At 62.6% G+C, this 13,695-nt stretch overlaps 1 protein-coding gene across 13 annotated transcripts in view; it reads left to right on the forward strand.

Annotated features, from left to right (window-relative positions):
* LOC117888795 (deleted in malignant brain tumors 1 protein-like) overlaps window positions 1-13,695 on the forward strand; it is a 160,835-nt gene that overhangs the window by 136,167 nt on the left and 10,973 nt on the right. For 9 of the 13 annotated variants that reach the window (XM_034792523.1, XM_034792527.1, XM_034792525.1 and 6 more), the window contains 6 exons: window positions 4,553-4,861; window positions 5,441-5,473; window positions 7,883-8,254; window positions 8,830-8,841; window positions 9,565-9,873; window positions 10,470-10,795. The exons of 1 other annotated variant lie outside the window; for it this stretch is intronic. In XM_034792523.1, the coding sequence (XP_034648414.1) occupies window positions 4,553-4,861; window positions 5,441-5,473; window positions 7,883-8,254; window positions 8,830-8,841; window positions 9,565-9,873; window positions 10,470-10,795 (1,361 nt within the window). Of the gene's footprint in view, window positions 1-4,552; window positions 4,862-5,440; window positions 5,474-7,882; window positions 8,255-8,829; window positions 8,842-9,463; window positions 9,874-10,469; window positions 10,796-11,156; window positions 11,627-13,695 lie in introns of those variants that run through there. 3 more of the 13 variants (XM_034792524.1, XM_034792536.1, XM_034792535.1) reach the window with 3 other exon arrangements.

Here is a 13,695-nt window from a genome sequence, read left to right on the forward strand (position 1 = left end):
GGAATGCCTTACTGCTAAATGCTGAACTAGCACTCGGCTGAGCCCTCAAGGGTTAACCCATTGTTGTTAATGCAGCCTCACTTAGAAGGCAGCACGAATGGAGGGAGGGCAGGGGGGAGACAGCATGGGAGAGAGAGACAGAGACACACACCCTGTGTGTGAGAGAGAGACTTTGAGATAGTAGCTGCTGCCAGCAAGCTCCCTCCATTCTGAGTCCTGTCGTGTCGTTCCCCCCGTGAAGATGTGGGGCAGGAACGGGGGAGGGGGACACCCTGACAACAGCACCCCTCTTCCCCCTCCCCCCCCGCACATAGAGTGACCAGACAGCAAGTGTGAAAAATCAGGACAGGGGGTGGGGGGTAATAGGAGCCTACATATGAAAAAGACCCAAAAATCAGGACTGTCCCTATAAAATTAGGACATCTGGTCACCCTACCTGCATAGTAAGCAGGAGGCTCCCGGAGCAGCTCCAAGGCAGGGGACAGGAACAGCACAGGGCAGTGGGTGGGAGGGACACCTGAACTGCCCAGCAAATTACAGTCTGCCAGGCGGCAGCCACACAGGGAACTTAGAGGGGCTGTCAGCCCACCCTAGTTCCAAGCCCCCACCCGCTAGCTCTTCCCGCAAGCAGTGGACAAAGCAAGCGGCAGCCAAACAACACTATAAGGGAGCACTAGGCAACCTTAAAAAATCATGTTCTCTAATTCAGAGGTTCTCAAACTGTGGTCCACGGACCATCACTGGTCTGCGAGCTCCATTCAGGTGGTCTGCGGATAGGTCCCTCTAAGGTGCATTCCTGGGCGGCCGCGCATGAGAGAATGAAGGGCCATCCACCTAATTAGTGGAGCCGCACAGGCGTGGCTCCTCTAATTAGGTGCCTGGACCCTGGAGAAGATGCACATGTAAGGTGAGGTGGTGGCCTTGGGGGGAACAGGGAGTAGGTAGGAGGGGCCGTGGTGTGAGAAGAGCGGGTGGGGGGAATTTGGGAAGTGCAGGGCTACAGCGGCCAGAGAAAGAGGCTCAGGGCTGCGGCTGCCGGGTGGAGACCCCCCTCCGTCTTTCCCAGCTTCAGCTCTGTGGCTGCTGTGGCAGGGGAGAGACCCCTCTGCTTTCCAGCCAGAGCTCAGGGGTTGCTGCTGTGGGGGAGAGGGAGAGAACCCCTTTCTTCCCAGTCCCAGTTGGGGGCTACTGCGGCAGGGGAGGGAGGGCACATCCATTGCATTAGAAAGGTTAAGACTACTGATATTAAAATATGAGTTGTGTGCTTTTATGTGTAGAACGAAAAAAGTTAATTATTATTTAGGGGTTTTTTATATAGCGCTTTTATCCAAAGTGCTTTACAATAGTTAGCTAACAGTACATACAACATTTGGAAAGATCAGTAAGTGGTCTGCCAAGACCCTCCGCAATTTTCAAGTGGTCTGCGGAAAAAAAAGTTTGAGAGCCCACTGCTCGAATTGATCAGCAACGTAACAACAAAACAACGTTAACCGGGACGACTTCAAGTGAGGAGTTACTGTATATTGGCTTACAAGGCAGGTGTGTGTGCGTGGGGGCGGGGGGGGGAATGGGGGACCTGGACTTAGACTTGTTCTGGGCACCACCAAAAATTATACAAACCTGCCGCCCCTGCTACTGACTTCACAGCAGGCCAGGGAGACACGAGTGTCCCGTGATCAGCGCTGGGGCTTCCCTTGGCTCTCTGGACCCTCTGCTGATTTGGGTCGGTTTCGGTTCTTTAGCGACCCAGTCACGATACCCAGCCAGCGCGGGGCCTCGCTTCTGCTCGGCTCCAAGAGCAGCGTTCACCCCTGTGCCCCCGCTGGGTAGTGATACAAACCACAGAGGGAACCTGAGGCACACACAGGAGTCGTAAAAATAACACAGAAAATTCCCACTTCATCACCTCCCTTCCCCCGGGGCCGGATGAGGCTTTGGGTGATGGGCTGCAATATGAAGGGTGAACCACTGCCCTGGCTCCTCCCACCCCATCCCCTGAGCTCTGTGCCCCATCCCCTGGTCTCTACACCCCACCCCATCCCCTGGGCTCTGTGCCCCACCCCCTGGGCTCTGCACCCCACCCTCTGGACTCTGTACCCCATCCCCTGGGCTCTGCATCCCACACCATCCCCTGGGCTCTGTGCCCCAGCCCCCCTAACCCCTGTGTTTTTGCCCCCCATCACCTGAGTTCTGCACCCCCCCCAACAATCTCTGGGCTCTTCCCCCCATCCCCTGCACACTTCCCCCGATCCCCTGGGCACCGCACCCCATCCCCTGAGCTCTGCGCACACACACTCACCTGCACCTGGGCTCTGGCCAGGGACAAAGGCATGCAGAAGCCCCAGCGGGATGCAGCCCCCAGGGCTAAATGAACTGGAGCCCCGCCCTGCAGCTGGGTGGGGCAGCACCTCTCACGTGGGCGAGGGGAGCTCCCTGCCCCTGCTGCCCTTCCCAGGGGAAGAGCTCACCCTGCCGGGTGGGAGATGCCTAGGTTCTGCATGGCCTGGTTTGGAAGTAGTGGGCCCCTCTCAGGGTGTGTGCTGGAGCTGCAAGGGCCGAGCAGGGGGTGGCTCTGCACCACATGGCAGACACCCTAAAGGCCTGACAATGCCAGCAACCTGGCCAGCAGGGGCTCCAGCATCTCTGCCCTGGGCTGGGTAGCTCTACGCCGGGGAGTTCGGTTCATGGCACGTCCTCCGTGACAGAGCTTGGGAAGCAGCCGGCGACCCCAGCAGGTCACCACCTGCTCAAAACCTCATTACTCCTGGGCATTAACACCAGCTCCCCTGAGCGCAAAGGCTCCAGGAACTGCCGGCAGGAAGGGGCTGGCGAGCCAGGCAGGGCATCTGGGAGCTGCATGAGGAGAGATCCACTCACCAGAAGATGCAGCCTGGGCTGGCCCAGCCAGACACTCACTGACCCAAGGCCGCAGGGGAAGGTCAGGAGAGAGACACAACACAGCAGGCAGGGACAGGACCTGTGACGAGGGAGGTGGGTGTCAGCAGGAACCTGGCTCACCTCCCGCGGGTGGCCGGTGGAGCTGGTGCTGTTGGTGGGTCCCTCGCCCAGGCCTGCTCTGTCAGGACGTCTCTCTCAAGCTCAGGCCAACGACAGGCCAAGTGTGTCCCAGGGGTCTCAGGGTCCCAGGAGCTGGGGGACAGCCAGGCTGGGGGAGCGACCTCCTTCTGATCAACCCATCTCCCACCTGGATCCCTCTCCCAAAGTTGTCTTCTAAGGTGCCTGCAAGCTCCTATCGGGTCAGGCTCCCCCCTCCCTCAGCTGCCATGTGGGGGGAGCCCCCTCAGACCCAAAGCGCCAGCTCCGCCAGAGAAGGAAGTGGAGCCGGCTGCAGAGATTCCGGGCAGTCAGAAGGGGAAGCAGTCAGAAAGTTGGGCCAGCGCCATGGGACTCAGGACAGTCACAGAGTGGGGAGGTGCCTCTGAAGTCCCTGCTCCCAGCCCCCCTGCTCTAGCCAGCAGATGCCACTCACTCCACTCCCAGAGCCAGAGATAGAACCCAGGAGTCCCAGCTCTCAGCCCCCCATGCTCTAACCACTACACCCCACTCCCCTCCCAGAGCCGGGCCAGCACTGCCTGTACAGGGAGAGTGCCCCCCACTGAGCTCCTGCCCTGCTCCCTGCAGCACTGGCCATCCATTGCCACATCAGCGGGTTCATTTGCACGTAACACTATTGACCGCAGTGTCACTCCCCTGCCCTCCTCCCCCAGCCCTGGGACACGTGCTGAGCCCGGTGCCGTGGTACCAGGAAACGATATTGTGACCAGTCCATGGGCCGGCCCCTCACTCCGGTTCCTCCCATGCTGACCTGGCAGTCCTGGGCCAGCCTTAAAAGGGGCTTCCCGGGCTGGGTGGGGTGAGAGCAGCGCTTGGCACCGGATCGCGGCAGGACAGAGCTGCTCGCCCCGGGGGAGCCATGGATCTGCGGCTGTGCCTCTTGTTCTGATTTGTTGAGGGCCCCTCTGGGTGTGTAAGCCCCTGCATCCCAGGTTACATGCACATACTGCTGAGTGGAAATGGGAGCGAGGGGTAATGGGGAGGAGAATTAGCTTATGGATAAGAGACAGGATGGGGAGCCAGGAATCCGGATACACGCTTGTCTTGGTCCCGATGTCTGATGGTTAGAGCAGGGAAAGGGGGCCAGGAGCAGGGGGCGGGGGCCAGGTTCTGTCCCTGTCTCTGGCCAGGGAGTGGGGAGGGGGGGGCAGGTTCTATTCCCTGCTCTGCACAAGGCTCACTGTGTGACGTGGGATAAGTCACTTCCTGTTTCCGTGCCTCAGTTTCCCCTCGGTAAAGCAGGGGCGCTGATGCTGTGCCATTTCCTGGGGCTCAGTGACCTGTCTGTGCAGCATGTGGCAGGAGGGAGGTGTGGGAGAAGGGCCCAGGGTTAGTGTCACAGGAAAGCCCATTCTGTCCTGTTCTGCACTCGCTGGCAATGCCTCGCGCTGAGCTGGGCCTTCAGTCCCTGCACCCCCAGGGGTCTCCCAACGCAGCCCTGGAGCAGGCCTCCCAGCAGCTGTGTTTGCTTTGCCAGACGTGAGGCTGGTCGGTGGCCCCCACCGCTGCGCCGGGCGGGTGGAGGTGCGTCTGGACGGGCGCTGGGGCACCGTGTGTGATGACGGCTGGGACCTGGGCGACGTGGCCGTGGTGTGCAGGCAGCTGGGCTGTGGGCCGGCCATGGAAGCACTGAGTCGTAAAGTGTTCGGCCCGGGCAACGAGTCAGACCCTGTCCTGATGATGGACGTGCAGTGCCAGGGGACAGAGGCGGCGCTGGGGAGCTGCCCGTACATGGATCCAGGGGACTTCTGCCAGCATGATGAGGACGCAGGGGCCCGTTGCAAAGGTGAGCCGGCCTGGGGAGCCCTGGTCCTAAGGGAGGGATGGGAGGATGCCTGGGGTCCCAGAGTGGGGTGCTCAGTTCTGACTGAGCAGCCTTGCTGGGTGAGCACTGCACAGTCTGCCCGGGGAGCGGGGAGGGGACCTGACAGGTCTGGAGGGTGGGACAAGCAGGGCCTGGGCTCTGCTCCCTGTCATGTCCCCTTGCTCCCTGGTGGGGGTACAATGAACTCGCCTGTTTCCCCCCTCAACAGGGGATGTGGCTGAGCCCTGCCCTGCTGAGTCCCCCCACAGGGAGAGGGCCTCAGTCTGTGTGCTGGTGGGGCCAGGCAGTGCCCTGAGGGGGCTGGTCTGTGCACCAGGGAGAGGAGCAGGGCAGAGCAGCCGATGGGCAGCCGGCCTGGGCCTCCTGCGGCTCCCCCGTTCCCCTGGATCCCAGCACATGTCACTGCTGTGTCTGGCTCTAACAGCTCTGGACTTTGCCCCGCCCGGCGCCACCTTTCCTGCAGGTGCCTTGGGACCGGGAAGCTTTGGGGTGCACGGGACCCTCTCTGCTCCTCACAGTTTCCCCCTTGTCTCTCTCCAGCTGCCGACATGAGAGTCTCCTCCTCCTCCTCAGGTATGTATGTCTAGGGTTACCATATTTCAACAATCAAAAAAGAGGACGGGAGGAGCCCCCGCCCTAGCCCCGCCCCTGTCCTAGCCCCGCCCCTGCCCCTTCCACTCCCTCCCACTTCCTGCCCCCTCAGAACCCCCAACCCTCCCCCCCACTCCTTGTCCCCTGACTGCCCCCCAGGACTCCACCCCCTCCCTAAGCCTCCCTGCCTCTTGTCCCCTGACTGCCTCCTCCTGAGACCTTCCCCACATCCTAACTGGCCCCCTAGGACCCTACCCCCCTACCTGTCCCCTGACTGCCCCAACCCTTATCCACACCCCCACCCCCTGACAGCCCCCCCCAGAACTCCTGACCCATCTAAACCCCTCTGCTCCCTGTCCCCTGACTGCCCCCTCCTGGGACCCCTGCTCCTAACTGCCCTCCAGAACCCCACCCCCTACCTAAGCCTCCCTGTGCCTTGTCCCCTAACTGCCCCCTCCTGAGACCCCCCCCACCTGTACCCTGACTGCCCAAAACCTTACACCCCCAACCCCCAGACAGCCCCCACCGAACTCCCTGACCCATCCAACCCTCCCCCCTGCTCCCTGTCTCTTGATTACCCCCCCCCCCAGAACCTCCCTGCCGCTTCTCTGGTCCCCGGCCCCCTTACTGTGCTGCTCGACAGCGGGGGAGGGCAGCAGGGTCGGAGCTCCAGACGAACGGCCGGCGATCTGTGAGTGCAGGGACGGAGAGGAGGGGGGGTGTCAAGTTTCAGAAGGGCTCTGGCTCTGGCTTTTGGAGCACTGGCTGCTCTGTAAGCCGCGCGCACGCTCTGCATGGGGCGGGGGGGGGAGGAGGGGAAATCCGGACATTGACAAATTCCCCCCGGATGCTATTTTTAACCTGAAAAAGCCGGACATGTCCGGGGGAATCCGGACGAATGGTAACCCTATGTATGTCTGGCCCCCAGGGGGCCGCCCTTTGCCAGAGCCCAGGCCTGGATCCCAACCCCCTTGGCATGATGGCTGGGGCCTGAGCAGAGGTGACCACGGCCACCCTTTGGAGAGTCAGCTGCCCGAGCACAGGTCCCAGAGTGCAACGGTGTTAAGGCAGGTTAGGTCACAGAATGCAACAGGAGCGAGGAGACTGACTGAGCGCAGATCCCAGCATGCAATGGGAACAAGGCAGCTGCCCGGGTGCAAGCACAAACAGGAGCAAGGCACTAGGAGCTGCCCCTCTGTGAGCTGTGACTCATTGCAATGGAGCATGTTCCCCTGGGAACGTGGCATCACCTTTTTCTCCCTCCAGCTCTGGTTTCACCCTGTGCTATAGTTTCACTCAACACTGGGATCTGCCAGCCATATTGTGTTAGATCAAAGGGAGCAGAAACCCCAGCTATTTCCCACTTCTCCCACCACATCCCTTACTTCCCCTACAACTCTTATCAAAAAAGTTGCTAGTCCTTTGTGTGTTCACACTCAATCTAGCCCCTGTCCTCCAGGTCAGGGTGGCCTCTCTCTCCATGGGGTACCCCCTTGTTGTCACACTGACCCAGGCCCCCATTGCATCCCTGCCCTCACACAGCGCGCAGACCATGTGCTGTGAACATGGCACATGAAGACTGTCCAGGCCGGGCAGCACAGGGCACACGATGGCCCTCCCAGTGTGTATGCAAATGAGGTAGGAAGGGAGCTGCACAGTCTAACCAGCCCACCTGGGGGCAGAGTGCCCTGCATGCAAATGAGAGGGGGCAGGTAGGGGCACGCCTGCCTTGCTCAAGGGAGCCAGGGTCTCTCCCCTCCAGCTGCCAGTCCTGGCCCCACAGCAGGGCACTACCCTGTCCCCAGGAGCTGTGTGCTCTGCAGGCAGGCGGACGATCTCGAGGGGAGACCATCCATCTTTCCCTAGTGATCACGTGGCCAACGGGAAGCTCTGGGTGCTTTAATCCACATACTGCTGAGTGGATATGGGAGCGAGGGGTAATGGGGAGGAGAACGAGCTTATGGATAAGAGACAGGATGGGGAGCCAGGAATCCGGATCCACCCTTGTCTTGGTCCCGATGTCTGATGGTTATAGCAGGGAAAGGGGACCAGGAGCAGGGGGAGGGGGCCAGGTTCTGTCCCTGTCTCTGGCCTGGGAGGGGAGAGGAGGGTAGGGGAGATGGGGCGGGTTCTATTCCCTGCTCTGCACAAGGCTCATTGTTTAACCTGGGGTAAGTCACTTCCTGTCTCTGTGTCTCAGTTTCCCCTCGGTAAAGCAGGGGCACTGATGCTGCGCCATTTCCTGGGGCTCAGTGACCTGTCTGTGCAGCATGTGGCGGGAGGGAGGTGCGGGAGAAGGGCCCAGGGTTAGAGTCGTGGGAAAGCCCATTCTGCCCTGTTCTGCACTCGCTGGCAATGCCTCGCGCTGAACTGGGCCTTCTGTCCTTGCAGCCACTGGGATCCCCCCGCACAGCCCCGGAACAGGCCTCCCAGCTGCTGGGTTTGCTTTGCCAGACGTGAGGCTGGTAGGTGGCCCCCACCGCTGTGCCGGGCGGGTGGAGGTGCGTCTGGACGGGCTCTGGGGCACCGTGTGTGACGACGGCTGGGGCCTGAGCGACGTGGCCGTGGTGTGCAGGCAGTTGGGCTGTGGGCCAGCCATGGAAGCGCTGAGTGGTAAAGTGTTCGGCCCAGGCCCCAAGTCGGAGCCTGTCCTGATGATGGACGTGCAGTGCCAGGGGACAGAGGCGGCGCTGGGGAGCTGCCAGTACATGGATCCAGGGGACCTCTGCCAGCATGATGAGGACGCAGGGGCCCGTTGCCAAGGTGAGCCGGCCTGGGAAGCCCTGGCCTTAAGGGAGGGATGGGAGGATGTCTGGGGTCCCAGAGTGGGGTGCTCAGTTCTGACTGAGCGGCCTTGCTGGGTGAGCACTGCACAGTCTGCCCGGGGAGCGGGGAGGGGACCTGACAGGTCTGGAGGGTGGGACAAGCAGGGCCTGGGCTCTGCTCCCTGTCATGTCCCCTTGCTCCCTGGTGGGGGTACAATGAACTCGCCTGTTTCCCCCACCACCAGGGGATGTGGCTGAGCCCTGCCCTGCCGAGTCCCTCCACAGGGAGAGGGCCTCAGTCTGTGTGCTGGTGGGGCCAGACAGTGCCCTCAGGGGGCTGGTCTGTGTACCAGGGAGAGGAGAAGGGAAGAGCAGCGGATGGGCAGCCAGCCTGGGCCTCCTGCGGCTCCCCCATTCCCCTGGGTCCCAGCACATGTCACTGCTGTGTCTGGCTCTAACAGCTCTGGACTCTGCCCCGCCCGGCGCCACTTTCCTGCAGGTGCCTTGGGACCAGGAGGCTTTGGGGTGCACGGGACCCTCTCTGCTACTGACAGTTTCCTTGTCTCTCCCCAGGTGCCTCCTCAGGTATGTATTTCTGGTGCCCAGGGGGCTGCCCTTTGCCAGAGCCCAGGCCAGGATCCCAACCTCCCTGGCATCACAGCTGGGGCCTGAGCAGAGGTGACCACAGCCACCCTTTGGAGAATCAGCTGCCCAAGCACAGGTCCCAGAGTGCAACGGTGTTAAGGAACCTGCCTGAAGTTAGGTCCCAGCATGCAATAGGAGCGGAGAGGCTGGCCAAGCACAGATCCCAGAATGCAACGGGAGCAAGGTGGCTGCCTGAGTGCAGGTCCCAGCATGCAATGAGAGCAAGGGAGCTGCCTGAGGGCAGTGATGATGTGACGACATGGCCAGCGGAAGCTCTGGGTGTTTAATGCATGTGCTGCTGAGTGGATATGGGAGCGAGGGGTAATGGGGAGGAGAACGAGCTTATGGATAAGGGACAGGATGGGGAGCCAGGAGTCCAGATCCACCCTTGTCTTTGTCCCAATGTCCTATGGTTAGAGCAGGGAAAGGGGGCCGGGGGTGGGGGCCAGGTTCTGTCCCTGTCTCTGGCCAGGGTGTGGGGGGCGGGCAGGTTCTATTCCCTATGCTGCACAAGGCTCACTGTTTCACCTGGGGTAGGTAACTTCCTGTCTCTGTGCCTCAGTTTCCCTTCAGTAAAGCGGGGGCACTGATGCTGAGCCATTCCTGGGGTCTCCCCGCACAGCCCTGGAGCAGGCGTCTCAGCAGCTGCATTTGCTTTGCCAGACGTGAGGCTGGTAGATGGCCCCCACCGCTGTGCCGGGCGGGTGGAGGTGCGTCTGGACGGGCGCTGGGGCACCGTGTGTGACGACGGCTGGGACATCAGCGACGTGGCCGTGGTGTGCAGGCAGTTGGGCTGTGGGCCGGCCATGGAAGCGCTGAGTGGTAAAGGGTTCCGCCCGGGCGTCAAGTCAGACCCTGTCCTGATGAGGAACGTTCAGTGCCAGGGGACAGAGGCCGTGCTGGGGAGCTGCCCGAACACGGATCCAGGGGACCTCTGCCAGCATGATAAGGATGCTGGAGCCCGTTGCAAAGGTGAGCCGGCCTGGAGTGCCCTAGCCCTAAGGGAGGGATGGGAGGATGCCTGGGGTCCCAGGGTGCGGTGCTCAGTTCTCCACTGAGCGGCCTTGCTGGGTGAGCACTGCACAGTCTGCCCGGGGAGCAGGGCGGGGACCTGACAGGCCCGGAGGGTGGGACAAGCAGGGTCTGGGCTCTGTTCCCTGTCACACGCCAAAGGGCAGGGTTATGAAGGGAAAATGCCCTCATGCGGCAGGGTCAGCATCCACACGCACCATCCGCTACTGAAACATCCTCAGCTTACTCGCTGCCGAGTCCAAGCCTGGGAGGGGCGGCCCTGCCCCCACCACGGGACACCGGAGTCATGTGCCAAGGTGAGAAAGCAGCGCTGGCACCAGGCTCTCACCCCCTGCCAGAGGCCCAGGTCAGGCAGCGTGTGCCGTGGCAACAGCTGCCCCTCCTCGTTGGGCACACAGGGCACAGACAGCATAGCACTGGCGCCCCTGCCATGTGGGGGTCAGTGCCTGGCAAGTCCCCTCCACCAGCCAGGCCATGCCTTCTCAGCATGCATTGGAGCACCAACGCACCTGACCCCCCCCGCCCCCTCCTCGCAGAGCCCTTCGCACTGCGGCTGGCGGATGGCCCAGGCAAGTGCTCCGGGCGGCTAGAGGTGCGGTATGATGGGCTGTGGGGCACCGTGTGTGACAGCGACTGGTCGGACACCAACGCCCAAGTGGTCTGCCGGGAGCTGCGCTGTGGCCAAGCCAAGCCACTGGCCCCAAAGCTGCAGGATTGGCCCCGCTTTCGCCAGGGTACGGGGAAAATCTGGCTGGACAACATCCGCTGCAAAGGCACCGAGGAGACCCTACAGAACTGTGCCCACCACTTCTGGGGCTACCACAACTGCACCCACCAGAAGGACATCAGCGTGATCTGCCAGGTGCATTGTCACACCCAGGGAGAGGGAGATACAGGGAGCCCCACAACTTCTGGGTTCTATCCCAGCTCTGGGAGGGGAGTGGGGTCCAGGGGGCTAGAGCAGGGGGGCTGGGAACTAGGACTCCTGGGCTCTATCCCAGCTCTGGGAGGGGAGTGGGGTCCAGGGGACTAGCAGGGGGGCTGGGAGCCAGGACTCCTGGGTCCAGGCAGGCAGTGGCTGTAGGCACTGGCTGTGTCACTGAAGGGGTGAGGCTGGGGCTGGCAGAAGACACAGTTGGGTGAGGTGCCTGGCACTCCCTGCAGCCCTCGCCCGAGGCCATGGGCAGTGCTCCCTAACCACCTGTGCTCTCTTATTCCCACAGGACAACTGAGCCGGCCACAGCTCCTCCATGGCCTCCCATTGATTCCCCCCGTCCCCGAGCTTTCAGTGTATCCCCCCTGCTGCCTGGCCCTTCCTCTCTGCTGCCAGGCTCCCCAGCCCTGCCCGCCCAGCCCGGGGATGGCTGTCGGCTGTGTAGGGGCATGGCTTGGTGAGTGCCTGGGGGGATTCCCATTTCAGGGATGAACGCAGGCGCCCAGGGCATTCCCCTCCCACTGGGCGCCACACGCTGTGGGCTGCAGCACAAAGCTGGCACGGACTGGGGCTCACGTCTCACTAGCAGTGGGGCAGCTCGCCCTGGCAGGCCCCACTCGGAGCATGGGTCTCCTGGCCGTTGCTCCAACTGCGGCCAAGGGAGTCGTCTCTGATAAACCTCGCCACTGCCAGGGTGGGGCTGCACCCCCCCTTCGGGGGCCAGGACACACGACTGTCTCTCCCGGATGGTGTCCGTGCTGCATGGACAGGCAGGAGCTGGGAGGGGGAGAGCCCTGTGTGCCACACGCCATCCCAAGCTGAGCAGATGCGAATAAAGAGCTGAATCCACTGGATGACCGACTGCCCCGTGTCTGCCTGCGTCTGCCAAGCGCTCAGCGCTGCACAGGTGAGCCCAGGCCTCACCCAGCACAGGCCTCACCCCAGCCAGTTCACAGCTTGGCACACTGGGAGCAGCCCAGTTCCCGAGAGCTGTGGGCAGAGGGGTCCGGAGTGGCCAGGCACAGCAATGCCTATGGAAGGAAGGTGCTGCCTCCAGAACTGGCCCAGAGACAGCGAGCTCCTGCAGGCTTTGGGAGTCCCGGCTTCGGCCAGTAGGTGGCAACAGTCTGCATGACAGCACACACGCCCCACTCCTCAGTGTCAGTCCCTCCCAGGGCTGGGGATAGAACCCAGGAGTCCTGGCTCCCAGCCCCCTACTCTCAGCAGTTGTCCCTGTTCCCTCACGACTGGCTGGTTTCCCTGCCGGCACTGGGCCAGTGTAACTTCTCCCAGCATCTCTGGGCTGTGACCATGTGTCCTGGACAGTAGCGGATTTACCATGGAGCCACTGGCTCCATGGAGTCGGGCCCACACTCCAGGGGTGCCCCGACCAGGCCCACTCTTCTCTGCCCCCCACTCTCTCCTGCGGGGGGAAGAAGCTTGGTGCTCGTGGCACTGAGGCTCCTGCTGCAGTAGGGCAGCCAAGCTCCCACTCCCCTGCCTCTTCTCACAGCTTGCTCCCTTCCCGCCCTCCCCCTCCCTGCCCCACCCCACTCCCTGGGCTCTGTGCCTCACCCCCTGGGCTCTGCGCCCCACCCCATCCCCTGGGCTCTATGCCCCATAGGCGCAGACTTCCCCTCTTTCTCCTGGGTGCTTGACCCCCTTCCTCTGCCCCCAGCCCCGCCCCACTCCACCCCGTCCATAAGGCCCCGCCTCTTCACACCCCTGTCCTGCCCCCATTCCAACACTGTCCCCGCCCCAACTCCTCCCCCTTCCTGCCCCTATTCTAACTCCTTCCCCAAATCCCCGCCCTGGCCCCACCTCTTCCCCACCTCCTCCCCTGGGCACACCGTGTTCCCCCTCCTCCCGGAGCATGCTAATGCCGCCAGCTGTTTGGCAGCATCCCGTTGGGAAGCGCTGGGAGGGATGCAGCGCGCTCAGGGGAGGAGGTGGGGCGGAGGGTGAGGGGAGCTTGGCTGCCAGTGGGTGTAGAGCACCCACTAATTTTTCCCCTTGGGTGCTCCAGCACGGAGCACCCACGGAGTCAGTGCCTATGCTGTGCCCCATCCCCTGGGCTCTACGCCCCACCTCATCCCCTGGGCTCTGTGCCCCACCCCCATCAACCCCTGTACTTTTGCCTCCCATCCCATGAGTTCTGCAACCCACCTGCCCCACCAACCCCTGGGCTCTTCCACCAATCCTCTGGGCTCTGCACCCCATCCCCTGAGCACTGCAACCCCCCACCCAACCCCAGGCTCTTCCCCCAATCCCCTGGGCACTGCACCCCCCTCCCACTCCCACCCCAGGCTCTGCCCAGGGACAAAGACATGCAGAAGCCCCACTGGGGCATAGCTCCCAAGGCTAAATGAACTGGAGCCCCGCCCTGCAGCTGGGTGGGGCAGCACCTGTCACGTGGGGGAGGGGAGCTCCCTGCCCCTGCTGCCCTTCCCAGGGGAAGAGCTCACCCTGCTGGGTGGGAGATGCCTAGGTTCTGCATGGCCTGGTTTGGAAGCAGAGGGCCCCTCTCAGGGTGTGTGCTGGGGCTGCAAGGGCCGAGCAGGGGGTGGCTCTGCACCACATGGCAGACACCCTAACAGCCTGACCATGCCAGCAACCTGGCAACAGGGGCTCCAGCATCTCTGCCCTGGGCTGGGCAGCTCTACGCCAGGGAGATCGGTTCATGGCGCGTCCTCCGTGACAGAGCTTGGGAAGCAGCCGGCGACCCCAGCAGGTCACCACCTGCTCAAAACCTCGTTACTCCTGGGCAGTAACACCAGCTCCCCTGAGCGCAAAGGCCCCGGGAACAGTGGGCAGGAGGGGGCTGGCAA

This window comes from Trachemys scripta, chromosome 16, assembly GCF_013100865.1.
Source record: "Trachemys scripta elegans isolate TJP31775 chromosome 16, CAS_Tse_1.0, whole genome shotgun sequence".
In the NCBI taxonomy this organism is placed as follows: Eukaryota; Metazoa; Chordata; order Testudines; family Emydidae; genus Trachemys; species Trachemys scripta.